General features: G+C 33.3%; 1 protein-coding gene across 5 annotated transcripts in view; it reads right to left on the bottom strand.

Moving 5' to 3' along the window:
- The window catches only part of LOC129989456 (uncharacterized), a 302,200-nt gene that overhangs the window by 9,423 nt on the left and 276,633 nt on the right, over window positions 1-16,144 (bottom strand). For all 5 annotated transcript variants that reach the window (XM_056098002.1, XM_056098005.1, XM_056098004.1 and 2 more), the window contains 5 exons: window positions 12,828-12,898; window positions 11,555-11,695; window positions 6,283-6,525; window positions 1,902-2,051; window positions 32-133 (listed from right to left, as the gene is read on the bottom strand). In XM_056098002.1, coding sequence (XP_055953977.1) covers window positions 32-133; window positions 1,902-2,051; window positions 6,283-6,525; window positions 11,555-11,695; window positions 12,828-12,898 — 707 coding nt within the window. The remainder of the gene's footprint in view (window positions 1-31; window positions 134-1,901; window positions 2,052-6,282; window positions 6,526-11,554; window positions 11,696-12,827; window positions 12,899-16,144) is intronic.

Raw genomic sequence — 16,144 nt, 5'->3', positions numbered from 1 at the left:
AAATGAAAGAAAAAAGAAGAAGAGGACAAACCTGGATCACATATAACTAAATCTTTCTGGCTTTTGCCAATCAGGGAAGACTCTTTAAGTCGTTTAGACAGAAGAATGGGAGGGCCTTTTGGTTGGACGCCATCTGTCGGACAAACGGAGAATTAGAAGAAAGACAAAATACATTTGTTTTCTATAAAATCAAGACACGAAAAACAATCGAAATTTGATCCAAAGAAAAGGCATATTAAATAACATAAAAGTGTAAGAAAAATCAAAAAGATACTTTGAATATACTGAAAAAATATCTCAGAGGGAAAAAAAAAAAAAAAAAAAGAAATCTTATTTGGTTACCAAATTTAAACCCGTAAGTACTAAACTAACAGTCCAGAAAAATATAAAGAATAAAAGCTAACTATAACGTTTTGTTTCCACGAACATCTTCTGTGGAGTTTTTGTTTCTAATTTTATTTTTCTGCTGAAAATCCTTAGTGAATGTTTAGGGAATTTGTGGGACGAATCCACACTATTTCTGTTTTCTTCAGTAAATAATATTTTTCAACCGAAGAACATGTTTTTTACACTCTCTTAAATTTAGTAACGAATTTCACTAAGCTGCTATTAACCACATGGTGCAAAAATTAAAAATAATAATAGAGTTTTTACAGCTATTTCTGTTTAGCCTCAAAATGGGATAAATAGAAAAGACATGTTTTAAAAATCTTTAATACACAAAATAATCATATAGGATATAAAATGGATCATAAATGCAAAGACTCAGGTTTCCAAAGTATTTTTTTTCTTTCTAAAGTAAGAAGTGTACAGAGTACTGTAAATAAGAGGTTTTATCATCGACAAAATATTCGAATTCGAGATTTTGATGAATTTCCCTGTTTTAGACTTCTCAGAGTCCAAAAAATACTTTTTCGAATTTACGCCTGTCTATCGCTTTGCTTGTCTGTGAATGCGAACAATCAAAAATGTTTGAGCTAGACGATTCAATTTGGTCTGTTATTTTTGCATCAGAAATATGGATTTCAATCAAATTTTGAAATCAATCCCTTCACAAGAAGTTTGTCTGTCTAGGTCAACGCGATAACTGCAAAAGCTGAGAAAAAAATGGGTTCGCAGTTGAAGAATCTGAAATCAAACTTTGAATCAAATGGATCCCTTCATTCTCATGCATACAAATGCGATAACTCAAAAACACAATAACCTACATAAATGAAGTGTAGTACGCGATCTTAGTACTTGATGCTGGGTGTCAAATTTCTATCTAACGAAGAAAGGGTATCCAAAATGCATATTTGGTTTTCTTCATTATACTACGATGTACAGAGATTTATTGAGAGGGTCTTTGAAAATAAAAATCTGAGCACTTTTGGCGTTTTTAGTCTTGCTCAAGATCCACAATTTTTATGCGCTGATAGGGGAATGGTGGATGTTTGAAAGCTTAGTTTAGTTTAGTTATATTAATGTCCCGTTTAAAGCAACACTAAGGCTACTGTAGACGGAACTCGTATTTTTGAACCACTGTCAGACGGCAGGACGACATCTGAGCTGGCACCGCCTCTCCAAGCTTCCACACCACACCAGTGAGAGGACGTTCGGCGCTGATTGATTTAGCATGCACCAGATCCGTTTACACGACGGTTCTTCGGTGGAATCGGGTCTCGAACCTGAATCCTTCCGGTTCCGAAGCCGAGACCTTACCACCAGGCATCCGCAGCCCCAATTGAAAGATTACACTTTTATTAGGGAGTGTGCAAGAAAGCTATGGAGAAAACTTTAGGTTATTTCTTGAAAAATTCTTTATAGCAGAAGTTGAAAATTGTTTCTCTACATCCCTTTTAATGGTAATGCTTGACTATCAAGCATTTTGATAACGCTCGAGTCACTTGTATTCGGTTTACCTGGTGTCTTGCCGTCCATCCAGTGCAGGCCTTTCCCGATCTCCAAAGGCACCGTCCACGATTCTGGGTCGGGGGAGCGAACGCCCGTCACCTCCTCTGGAGACTTGACGGTGGTGAGGGGCACCTTCGCAGGGGCTTTCATCACGGGAGCTGTGGATGAAAGGAAATGGAGTTCTCTTAAAAGGCACCAAAAATCGACGCTCAGGCACTACACGAAGAAAGTATCTGAGGAAGAATATCCAGCATCGGCATTTCCTATTCCATAGAGTTTTGTACAGATGAGTAAGAGTACGAACTAATTATTGAACTTTCACTAGCATGCGCTTTTTTATTTAAGATAAGTGGCAACTTAAGGTATCCGACGAGGTTAAAAAGATGATTTTTCCAGAAAACTTTGAAAATTTTTTTATGATCTAAAAATAAAGTCCAAACTTAGTAGATTCTATAAACAGACTTTTAAAAAAATATATGTGAAATAGAACTGTAAATAAAGTAGTTTCAATAATACGCAACAAATAAAAACGAAATCGGAAAACAGTGGTATTTTTAATAGAAAATTCTATTTTTACTTTAAAATTTTCCCAAATAATATTTGATATGTTTATATTAAATCTCTACTTACTCAAACGTAGTTTGTTTATTTTCGGCATTTCAGTTAAAAAGCATGAAAACTACATTTGTTTCCAGCGTATATGGATGAACTCATTCACAAGTACAATATCTAAACGCATTTTCTGAGGAAGGAATATTTCACTGTGATTGATTCACGGAAAACATGATATCTCAAAATCAAAATAAAATTTCATGGAATTTGGTATGCATGCATCCAATACCTTTGACGGTGTGATAGACCGCGGAATTTAAGGTAGCTCCATTCAGACATGTTTTACAGACACTTTAAGTTCAAAACATAGATAAATTTTGCCAAAAAAAATCCTTTAAAATTAACTTTGTAATTTTTTAAAAATCAAAATTATGAACAGATAATGCATAGTCTGATTTCAAGTAGTACATTAACACCATGCTTTGACTATACAGAATGGATTTAACCTAATCTGTCAAGCGAAAAACGGCCATAAAAGAATCTACGTGGGTCATAAAATACCATACCAATTTTGTCTTATCTCTCATCCGCCATAACTTGCAAACGGTAAAATGATTATGCTACCAGTTGGGACAAAATTCTAGTTAAAAAATTTTTTGATAGGCCTACACGTAAAAAAAGTCCATATTTTGAATATTATATATATATATATTAAAAATTCTAATCTGTTTTGAAGGCCATCGAGTTTTTAGAGATGTATTGCAAACGAAAGACTAAATTTCTCCTGAATTACAGCACAGATATGGTTTATTCTAGGCTCAATTGAAAGCTGAAGAAATGAATAAGTTTTTGTAAATTTCACTTGTTACAGCTAGAAAGGTATTTGTAATATTCAGTTTTAAAGATTTTGGCGATAATTAGATTTTACATTTTGCTAGCGCTTGTAACCGGGCTTAAAATCTAGATATCCTAATAAAAATGGTGTCCCTTTTACTTTTTTTTCCAAAATAAGTGCTTATTTTACGTGTAGATCTGTCAGCAACTTTTTAAATTAGAATTTGTATCCCCTGATTACCCCCATAATCATATCATCTGCCATAACTTATAAGGACAAGGATAAGGTTGCTATAGTATTGTATGATCTATATGAACTCTACTATTACTACTTTTTTTCGTTTGGCAGATAAGGCCAAACTCACCTTGTATAGGATGTCTGCTGAAATCCTGTACTTTTCATTCCCTAACTTCAAAACGTAGGCATTCATAGTGTCTAAAGTGTGTCCAAGTATAGTGAAGCGGTGTCTAAGTATATGAAGTTGCCATGAGACCACTTACAACGCCATCTAGTGGTAAATTTAGAATACGAATGTATTCTTATCTCGGAAACGGTCAGAAGTATTGAAGTGAGTTCAATTAAAAAGTTATATAACATCAGCGATTTAGTACGAAAAGATGATACCGAGTTAATAAAATATAAAATAAATATTTGTTTGATTGTAACATCCAAAGTTGGAATGCCTACATTGGCCAACTTCGTAAGCAATAATGGCAAAGGATGCTGTGAAACGTTATGAGTTGTGCACCAAATCATGAACTTCTCGGAGGCACAACAGAGGTTCACTGTAGGCATGTTTTGGACGGATGAAGCAAGTGTTTCGTCTCAAGAGCATATACAATCGACTGAAAATCCATATCTGGAGCTGTAAAGTTCTTGATCTGCATTCAATTTCGATTTAAAGAAATCCGCCTAGTGAATAAACTTTCTCCCTTAATTTGTACCACAAGATAAAGACGCTAATTCCGAATTTTGGTGTTGCACGTGATTCCATCAGGTTGCCTAAAGTTGCTTTACTATATCTTCACATCGCTTTTATGATAACAGTTGTCACCCTGAATTGAGAAATGGAGAGTTCAGTACTTCGGTGGGCATCCTGTATATTTTGAGCATTAGCCTATGGATAAATTGATCAGAACTTAACGTTCTGGAATTTTGAAATGCAATTATTTCATCAAAGGAAATCTATCAAACGACAAGGCACATTGTACTTACAAAAATTTCCAAACCAAAATAAATGCTAGGACACAAAAAATTCCACATGAGAAACTTCATTCACACAAACACAGTGATCTGTAAAAATAAGTGAAATTCGAACCCATGACTATATTATTTGTAAAGTCGTAACTGTTCCACATAACAGTCATTGATGGTTTTCACAATGAGTTTTGTATAAATTTAGTCATCCTAAATAAGACTGCTGAAATGTGACCTTATACCATTTTAAAAAGGCTCATTCCGTGTCAGCCGAATCTAAAGTTTTAACTTTACCGATCTAAATAATCTAACCTTAACTTTACCGATCTAAATAATCTAACCTTAACTTTACCGATCTAAATAATCTAACCTTAACTTTACCGATCTAAATAATCTAACCTTAACTTTACCGATCTAAATAATGTAAAACTATCTATGATTGTATTAAACGCAAGAAAATGAGCATAAAAAATATGAAAATTGTTCTGATAGATTCCTACATCAATTAAACAATTGATATGTGTGTGCTCTTAAGTTTTTCTTATGTATAATTTTTCTGTACCTTTATTTGAGTGCTAATAATATCTAAATCACTTTTTCCAAGTTCGATCTAAAATCAAAGAATAAAAGGACGAATAAGTCGAAAAATAGAAGCGGCGTGAGAGGCATCTAATACACGGCAGCTAAGCTCTAACCGGTTCGTCGATCGGGCCACTGCAATGGTAGTAACTAAGCAAAAAGCTTTAGAAGTCTATTAAGTAAGAAGATGTAACTATATCAACATATAACTCGTATCGGGATTAGGAGGAAAGTATAGTTTTTTACTTTCTCGTTTACGAAGTAAACAGAAAGCATTGTAATCGTCAAAAAATTCGAACTCGTGATTTTGACGAATCTCCATGTTTCAGACCTCCTTGAATCCAAAAAAACACATTTTTGGAATTATGTCTATCAGTCTGTCTGTGAATATGATAATTGTAAAATACTTTGAACTAGAGGGATGAAGTTTTGTAAGTGGTCTTTCCATCAAATTTGTAGATTCTAGTCAAATTTTGAACGAAATACATTGATAGGAAGTTTATATGTCTGCCTGACCGAGTGTAATTGAAATACCTACAAAATGTAAAGATGGATAAATTTTGAAAAAAAAAAGTGTAAATCAGTATCTATTTTGAACTACAATCATCACCAAGTTGACAATTTGCCGATCTGTATATATGCATGAATTGTAATAGCTACAATGCAATAAGTAGCTCAAAAACGCAGCAGCATAAGTGCATGAAATATAGTGTGTGGACCTTTTTTCTGAAATTGTATCGATTAGACAAATTTTTATTTCAGGTAAAAGAAGAAAGTGCTAAAAGTCCATACTCAATTTTCAACGTGAGATACTCAGGTGCGGGACTTTGAACATTCGTGCCCTTCATGGCTTGTTCATGTTTTGTTTTACAAAATTTTTATGTGAGATGAAGAAGCAATGCTTTTATTGGGGAACACGCGAGAATATTTCGAGGGGGAGGTAGTTTCGTTGGTAGAAGTTTATCCGACAATGTTGGAATATTCAGATCTGAAACTGATTATAATGGACAATCTCTTACAACAGATATTATTATGGATTTTACTTTAATATTATTATATAATAATACTAAATTTTTAGTATTATTTATTTTCTTAATATTATTTTAATAAAGTGCTAACATTAAGTGTTCATTTTTGAGAACTGAAATATACATTCTTACACGAATCGACAGAAACGAGCCTTCTGTAACACGTGCATTCTGAAACAAGAGAGAACGGATACTCACTGTGTTCCCCGTTCATCTTGGCTTCCTCTTTCATTTTCTGTAGGACGGAATAGTCGTCTCCGTTCACCATCTTCCCCGAATCCTCGGAGGCGAACCCGTTCACGAGGGTCTCTTCACCCTTGGCCTCCTCCTCCTCCTTGGCGGCGTCCGGCTTCATCCACACTTTGCCCTCCTCTGCCGCCGGGGCCTGGGGCCTTTGGACGGCCCTTGGCTTCATTCCAATCGGCGAGGACTTCTCAGCGCCTGCAAGAGAGATCGGAATGTATGCCGAATCGATGGGCAGCAATATGGGTCGAGATGGAATGTAATGGGTTCAGGTTTAATCCTATTAAACTCCAGGCTGGCGCGGGACGTGCCCACCCTTCCCGGATTGTCCAAGAAAGGAAAAGTTTGGAACAAGTCAAATTCACTTAAATAAACAAAGCCTTTTAGCTCGAGACGCAGCGAACTTAATGGAAAGATTCAGGATTAAGAAGGAGCGAAAGGGAATCTCTCGAAGAAGAATTTTAGCAAGTTAAAGCGCTCATCCTATAGACAAAAAAAAAAAAAAAAAAAAAAAAAAGATAAAGAAAAAAAGAAAGGTAGGGGGTGGGGGTATTGAAGCAAAGTAAAGGAAATGTGAAGATCCCTTAAGTTTTTTTGTCATCGAATGGGAGAAGATTAAGGCAGATCCCTAATGCTGATCATCCTGAAGATTTAAATTGTATGACTTGAATGTAAAAAATTAAAAATAACAAGTAGAATTAATATGCGTGAAAAGAAGTGCAAGCGATAGTATTTTGGAGCAGACGTGATCACTAGGGCTATTATGGAACAGACCTCGTAATTTTTGAAAATGGTCAGCGGCGAGGAGGATATCTGAATTGGAATCCTCTCCTAAACTACCGTATCATACCAGCATGACTCGTGAACAGATTTAATGTGCTCCAAATTCACACACAAAAAGGATCCTTAGTGGAAAATAAGACCTTGGAATGCTTCAGTACCGAAACCGAAACCTTATCACTAGACCTCCGCAATTTGAAGCAGATTAATCCCTTGGCCTACGAATTCATTTAACTTCCTAATGACATAATTCATCCTATTTAGAATATTTATTATTTTAATTTCTATGATAATATAAAGGGTATTTGAAATACTGAAGAATTTCTAAATTATTTTTTTGGGATCTCTAATTATTTAATACTTTAATTTAATTAAAGATTTAAAATAAATGCGCAAATTAGGTTTAACAGTTCACTACCCTACCGATTAAGCGGCAGGGATTGATGATTTCATAGCATATTCAGTAGTTTGCATTGATATCGAATGATGCATTAACGATTTATTTCAAATACAGATGACAGATAAATCATAAATGCCCATACAAAGCTTTCTTTTCTTTCTTTTTAAAACGATAGCATTTCATCAGTGAAAGAACCAAAAAGTTGAGCTAGGGGTGAACGAAGGAATGAGATGATGTTCTGGTCTTTCTGAAACTACGATTACTATGGTCTTCTCTGGCACTTGAAATATGAGATTTCTCTTAATCTAATCACCTGGGTTGGGGTGCGGACGAGATCTAATCATCTCAGATTTGGGGACGAGAAGCTTCCGGTATAATAGCTAGTTTTTGCCACCTTGGTGGGACATAAGTGGTGGGATCAGCCGCCCCCTACCGATGACAAGAAAGTGCATAGTATGTGAGGGCTTATACCGTGATGTCCCTTAGGTTTCAACTATAATTCCAGCCTATATTGTTACGGCTTTCCGATTATTCACTATTTCCGTGTACTTTCGGGCAAGTCGGAGGAGCTGTTTATGGTTAATCTAATGAATATAATAATGAAGCATAATCTAGGAGGTGGGCAGTAATACAATATATTTTCTTTTCCATCATTTTTTAAGGCAAGGATGGCCTCATAGCAGAATTTAGGCATCAAAATTCTAAACTCTTTCTTTCTAGCAATCTCGCAACCATAACAAGCATTAAATCTGTAGCAGGTCAAGTATCTTCGTCTTGGTATAAAAGACAGAATAGTCTCGCTATAAGACGACATGACACATTAAAGTTCCGCTTCATAAAGCTACACGAAGGCTATTTTAGGATGGACTTCGCCATTTTGGAAAAGCGGACTATACTTGAGCTGATAACCTTTCCTAATTTTAGAATATCATCAATGGCAGATCGTGTGATCTCAACTGATTTGATGCGCTCTGAGATTGTGGGTCTTCGATGCCACAAAGTGAATAGCCTGTATCCTTCTTGGTTTCAAAGATGAGATTTTTCCATCATCCCTGTCTCCTATAAGATAAAGGCCGTCTTCAATGCTCTTTCTTGAAATTTTGAAAAGCAGCCAAACTGATGTCACAAAACGTGACCAAGAAAAATTCCACGTTCATACATTCTGTGCTTTCCGTTGGCTTGTTTCCCTAAATTCTCAAATAATAGATTTTTATAAGTTGGTACTCGATACAATTTTTTTAAAAAAAGCAACAGAAGTAGCTTATTTCTTAAAATTTAACAGGAATATATCTACATTTCATAAATCAGTTAAAATAATTTGCTAAAAAATCCTGAAAAAGTTTGTTTACATAAATATTCATCTGTAAAATGTAGACTCGTACCATAATTTTAGTACTCATAAATTGAAGTAAGTATTTACTGATATAGGTTTTTAAAATTTTTAGACGGATCAAAAGATAAATATATTCTTGAAAGTTTCAACTTATATTTCATATAATTAATAAAGTCTAAATTTGACTCAAATTTAGGTAAGTTTATTAATTTATAAAAAGCGGATTATAAAGTTATGAGAATTAAAATGATTCAAGATATTAAAATATCCTGCATGATAGAACAGATTGGCAAAAGAGGTATTTTTTTCTGATCTTTTTATATTCCGTAAAATAGCAACACAGTCTTATTGATAAAGTCCAGAAAAGACTAGATAAAGCCATGCAGGAGTCATTTGGTAATGCAAATGTTCACTTTTTTTCTCACTTGCCAACGATCGGAATCAGATATTTTTTTTATTGACTTTAATTTAAACTTCATATAAGCTGTTTTTAATGAAAAAAAAAAGAAGCTATTAAGATTACTTAAATTTTTCATTGTGCGTCAACTTTCAGAGTGTTAAAATCAATGTTCCAAATATAATTTAGAAAATTAAATTAAAAAAGATTTTTAATTAAAACTTCAAAAAAATTACGCAACTTTATTTTGATACAACCCAAACGTTTTAAAACAAATTCTTTCCTTGCTATTTGACTTGCCAGTCAATCATTTGGTGGAAAAAAAAATGATAATCTGAAGGAAAAAAAAAAAAAAAAAAAAAAACCAGAAAATAATGTTTTAAAATTTAAATGACACCTCATTTTTCAGTCGAATAAGTTCCTTTGAAAACAAAGGACTCTGAAACTATCGATGATTTTTAAATTTCGAGTCTCTAGATAATTGTCTGTTTCGAATAATGATAATCTGTTCCTGGTTTTAAGGTAGATTTTATTTAAGGAATTATCTGGATTGTCAAGTACTCCAAATATCTGCCGATGCAATGGAACTTCAATTCGCGAATAATTTTCAATTAATTAGTGGAAGAAGTGGTGATGCTTGCGGAGACAGTTTTGGATCTGATCATCCAGAAATTCAGGACAGAAATATAGTGTGAGAAAATCTATGGCGTGTTAATCATGTGCCGATCTATTTCTTCCAAAAGTTTCAACAGACTGAGGGAAAAGGATAAATAAAAAGCTCTTCACTCGAGTCATTTTTTAGGTCTTCCTGCATTCAATAAAACATCTAGTTACACTAAACTAAATTAATCAAAAAAAAAAAACCCTACAAAAAACAAGCATCAACATAAAACGTCTCTTGGAATTCAAAGTACACACGTTTTTAGTATTAGGATATCTTTTCTTCAATCAAAATCAATTGTAAACGTCTTAATAACGCTCAAATTAACCAAAAAAAGTTTATAATGGAATTTACCTTTCTCCTCCTTCTCTGAGAATTCGAAAAGTAAGAAATACATTTTATAATACAAAATAAAAACATCACCTTAAGAAATGACATAAATGTATATAAATAATGCAAAAGATTTTAATGTAAATTATTTAAAATTCAAATTTTGTTAGAGGAGGCTGAAGGAGAAAGGCAAAAATCAATAGAAAGGGAGGAAAGAATTTAGAATGAATTTAAATTAAGTTTGGAAACAAAATTTCTGTTTAAAATACTGAAGAATAAAAAACCGTATTAGGGTGCAGAATAAAAAATTTACTCAAGCCCTAACAGAGTCATGAATTTATTTGCAATTGAGGTATGCTGGGATTCAAAATAGAAAGGCATTCATTGAGAAAATCAACTGCTTACTAATCACTCCTTGAAACATTTTGACTTCTAAAGCTGGTATTACGTACATTTTTTTTTATAATAGCAATTATATAGCATTAGAAAAATGCAACGAGAAACTCTATTTAGGGAAATTTACTTTTCAGTTTCCAAAATTTTTATTAGAGAGATGCACCTTCCTTAAATGCGGATGATTCTATGCCACCTAATGAGATGATACTTTCTGTCTGCTGTATTCATTCAATCAACAGTCCATAGGTGTTCATGGATTGTCAGTTCACTTTATATCGATTTTATAATGTTCATGAATGAAAAATTTTAAATTATAGTTTAATGATAATTACATTAATTACAATAATTATAAATATAATGCACGGACATCATTTCTGTATATGTACCCTAAATGGCTGCTACAATTAAGCTAACGGTATTACTCGCGATGTTCATTTTCTTAGGACAACTGATCTTCAAAGGTATGATTTCGAATTCCGAGTACTGCGTTTGATAACAGAAGAATATTTCATGGATAATGAATCGATGTACAAGTTTACTTATTAAAAATATTTAAACAAATAATCTTTAGATACGAATAAAGTTTCATTACTTCAAATCACCCTCCAACTACAACCTGAAACAGATAATGATATAATATAAAGTAAATCTTGAATGAAAGCATGCATTCTAGAGATCTCATCCGGTCACTGAATAATCACAGTATAATCACCGAACAGTCACTGAATAATCAGCTTTCAAGAATCACTGACCTCTACTGAAAAAATTTCTAATCCGGGACGCTTACCATGTCATGTCCGAGAGCCATTTTATCGTGAGAGAATCCAAGGGTTTATTAAATCACGCTCTCATTCGTTGAGAACGAAAGAAGGGTTTAATCATCCCCCCTTCAAAGTGGCCAGAAGAAAAAGAACAAAAGGCTGCACTCACTCTGCTTGTGGGCCTTCTTCCTTCCGGACAGGTCACCGTGTCCGTAAACGGGCAGGTCCCTGGGCGCTTTGGGCCGGGTCCTCTTGGGCGACTTGTGCTCGCTCTTTACAGGAATCACGGGTTCCGCTGACTTGGGTCGCACTGAAAGAGGGAGGAGGGTTAGCGCGTGCACCTTTTTGCACCGGCAGAATGAGCAAGAAGAAGCGAAACAGAACTAATTGTCGGGGCGCGTGTGATTTATACTGAAATAGAACAGAACGCTTTGGTGGATGCTTGCGTTCGTTTGTTGACCTACAATCCGCCACTTCTAAACATGCCACTTTTTTCACTCGAGTAGGGGGGGGGGGTAGATTATAGGAAAAAAAGGCAAGCAAAGTTGCTAAAATTGAGCTGGGTGATACTGGGAAACGGTTCAAGGATAGGTTTTTTAGGTTAAAGTAGCATGTGGCAGGATGTAAACAGAAACTTGCTTTTATGTACGAATTATTGTGTTGTTTACGTCCTGAACCTTTTAAAAATCTTCAGGAATTTTTAACTAAAATAACTGATTTTTTTTTTAAATTTCAGTTTAAGACAGTGATTGGGGTATTGGGAAATAAATACAGAAACAATAAAATACTTATTTATTCATTGCTTCTTTAAGTTTTACATAAAAAAAGTAGGAAATGATAAAGATGCATAAATTATTTATTTCGTAACTGTTTTTATAATTTTAGTTTATCTATATTGAAATCATAGGCAGAGTTTCATCCCGAAGTCAGAGTTTAAATTTAAATCTTGCTGCAGAAGGTGTGTAACGAGTTTAATTCAAAAACATTTACCGGAAAAAGTTCTTAAAACAATTCTTTTTAGATAAAAAAAAAATCACTTATTTCTACATACAATTTTCACATTTTTTTGCATTACTTGTAAATACTTGCTTTTAAAATTATGTGGAAATCTCAAATATTGATATGCAAGTGTAGAATGCGTATGCTGAGTGACTAAAATAAAGCAAACAGATCATTTCTGTGCTATCAAGATGTCAGTTTTTGCAAAACATTTTATGGAAACAAAACATTGGTATCAATAGCAATACTTGCTCTGAAATTATTGTATTTCCTCACAAAATGCTAGGTGTTCCGACAATCACATCAAAATGTTGTATGCTTTGCCGCATGTGCTTTTCGACATACGTCCTTTTGATGTAACAGCTGTTGTATACTCTGCCATGAAAATGATTCAGGCAAACGTTCTACAACTGAGAAGGGGGTGTAAGAAAAGAAAAACTCACCTGTCGTTTTCTCAACTTGAGATTTCTTTTTCGTTGATCCTTCACGAGATTTTGGGTAATCGATGTGGTCTCTGAAAATCAAAAGATGAATATTTTACAAGCTTTATATAAAAGTCTCGCAAGGAATTGAGATATTTCTGAGAGCTCTCTCAAATTTTATGTTCATTTTTTAGAATCAGATATATGTTTTTTTGAACTTTCAAAGGGCTGAAGCAATAAATTTTGAAGTAAATTTTTTTTAGATTTAAATGAAAAAAAATTATTACTTTACACAATTAATTTAATTTTTAATTACTTTTCAGCAAATTGAACAAGTATGTGTTTTGAATATAACTTTTTTTTCAAATGTCGATTTCATATTTTTGCTGTTTATAAAATTCTACATCTTTCGATTCACCAAAATTTGTTAAAATGATAAAAGAAAATTCGAAAATTAAAATCTTTAAAGCCACATAAGTATCTAAAACAGATAACCCTATCTATGATATTTTCTTTTAAAAAAGATTTTAATTTGCTTTTTAAACAAGGTTTGTTGTTTGTTTCAAGGTTTGTTAATTTCTAAAGTTTCTTCAAAAAATTTCAAAATTAATAGAACCTCTCATTTTAAAATTAAAAACTTTGGAATAATGGAAACAATTACAAATGCATAAATCGGCCAATTACAAATATATAAGTCTTTATCTAATTAATAGAATTCTTTTATAATAATAATAATAAAACAAGAAAAAATACTCAACCTCGAAAATTTCTTCCTTTTTTTTCATATAATATATAAAATCTGATCATGTTACTATTTTTGCTTCAAGGATTCAATTCAAGTTCACGTGATACACGTCAAATGTGCTGGTCAATCACAGCTAAGAATTTATTGGGTCAAGAAAAAAGGCTAGATGTCACAGCATAGCGGAAGACAATGTAAAGCTCAGTGTGGTGGCATTTATAGCATTTATATGCACGATTATTTTTATTTCACGAATTGATTTCAATTTCGGAAAAAAAAAGGTTAGCTCCATTTTTGATTACTGCCAAATAATAACTGGAAAGATGTGATAAATACATAATATTCCCCAGTTATGTTTTTATTAAAAACGTATCAAGGAACCAATGTTTCTCAGAAGATATTTTGCATTCAAACACTTTACTAACTCATTTGAAATTATTACAAAACGAAGCAATGACGTTTAAAAAAGAGTCCTACCAACATTCAAGTGTTTGAGTTAAAGAAGACATTATATCACTAAGGATTAAGCGATAATAAATTTCGAGATTATAAACTTTCCCATTTTTCCAAGAAAAGTCACTGTAGTGGAATATTAATACGCATATTTTTGTTTTTTTAGCCGTTTTCTGTTATGAGAGGTTGCTGTTACGATGATCACGCAAAGATAGTTCTTTCGCAACCAATATACTTCTAAATTTAAAATGTCCAGGCATTTTAAACTATTTTCTAAATGTAAGTGTAATATGCCATTTCCCATAGTACAATAAAGAAATGTCATGTGATCGATCCATTAGAGCTGTTTTATCCAGTTCAAATAGGCATAGCTCTTGCACATATATCGGCTTTACGATAGTCAAAACTTTTTGTCGCGTGGAAAAGATGTTGAATTTCAAACAGCTTTGGCCAAATCTCATGAAATGCTGGACAATTATTTTTCCAAGACTTCTCAAATGTGGAATCATACAATGGAAAAGCACTGTATCAAATTAGAACCTAAAAGGATACCGATAGTTCGACAACGATCGATAGAGTGTCGAGGATAATGAGAGGTCAGTGCTGCCATTAGTATCAAATAGCCATTAGAATGCAAAAATAGCCGTTGTCAGAGATATTAGAAAAAATATCCTTAAAAATATTGTTGCCGAGAATACAGAACTTGTTGCGTAAAATATGTGCATGATCCTAAAAGAGGCAAGTGATAAGTTCTTTAGAAAAGTTGTAGGTATTTTATAATGATAATACCCCTACTTATTATCAGTCCTTCTTTCTTGGCCACTGAAATTATTTGTCAAAGCATCACATTCTGGGATTTCTACAATCAGCTTATTACCTTGATATAGCACCACGCGTTATTTTTTTTTGCGTTTGCCTTGGTTGTAAAATTTGTCTAAGGACAATGATTTTTCAGTAGTAAAAAAAAATGCAGCGACGGATGCACTTAAAAAATGTTGTAAAAAGGGACATAAAGGAAACATTGATAAGAAAGAGAAACATTATATTATTAAAAAATTAAATTAAATTTACTTAAAAAGTAACGGATTTCAGTCGCATTTCATTTGGAAACTTATAAAACAAAAGTCCAAATCAAGAATTTTAACACTACCTAGCCTATGTTCAAGAGGCTGAAATTTAACACTAAATTCAGTCACAAGTATCAGCTGTTAATATCTAATTAATATGTAATTATGTTAGTTTAACTGACTTGGCAATACCAGAAATACATAGTCAGAAAGTCTTTCTAATGATAAAAGCAAGCATTCCTCTTTCCAAAGCTACTAAAACTACAGCAAATAAAAAGCACTTCATCTACAAGAAAAAAAAATCTAAAGGATTAAATGTCTAAGATGCTAAAGACGTCACTAATTATTTATTATCGAGAATAGAATGCAAATAGGAATTCCTGTTCTTTAAATGCAGTTGGGAATTATTTTAATGATGAAATAGCAATTTTTCTGGAGCTCTAATGCAGAGTGATTCAAAATTCAACAAGTAAATTGTTTGGGAAGTTAGAAAGCGCAGAAACAATTCAGAGTCAAAATGCATGACACGGACTAAAAAACTATATTTTTGCACTTTTGTAATTAACTGCCAAATCGAAGGCAAAGAAAAAAAAAATCCAAATTCGATTTTGTTCCCTAAAAAAGTCACCGAATGTCGTCAATGTAGTCTCATCAGCATACAATTATCCAAAAAATGATATGAACTTATCTGAAAAATAAGAAAAATTTTCAATTTTTATAGAAACGCTAGTTTAACCTTTTGACTGCTATGGGCACTTTCCCAAATATCCATATGAGCATCCAGCAACAATCACAGTTTTGGCCTACGAGCGCATATGTGCGTCCAACGCAAGCCATCAATTCAATCCACAGCGATCCATATTGCTTACCGCAGGCCACTCACGCGAAGCACTTTAACTTGAGTAGTTAACAGGCAAAAGGTTGATTCGAAAATACAATATAAAAAAAGGAATTGAAGCGTTAAAATTTTTACCTTAACACTTGGCAATATTTTCTACTACCATCTTTAATACTTCGGTGGATATCTTGTTACCAGTGATTACTTTCGAAACTGACGTATGGCAAATGTCAGGATT

Source organism: Argiope bruennichi, chromosome 10 (assembly GCF_947563725.1).
Source record: "Argiope bruennichi chromosome 10, qqArgBrue1.1, whole genome shotgun sequence".
In the NCBI taxonomy this organism is placed as follows: domain Eukaryota; kingdom Metazoa; phylum Arthropoda; class Arachnida; order Araneae; family Araneidae; genus Argiope; species Argiope bruennichi.
Note: the sequence above shows the minus strand (reverse complement) of the source record. Positions and strands in the feature narration are given on the sequence as shown.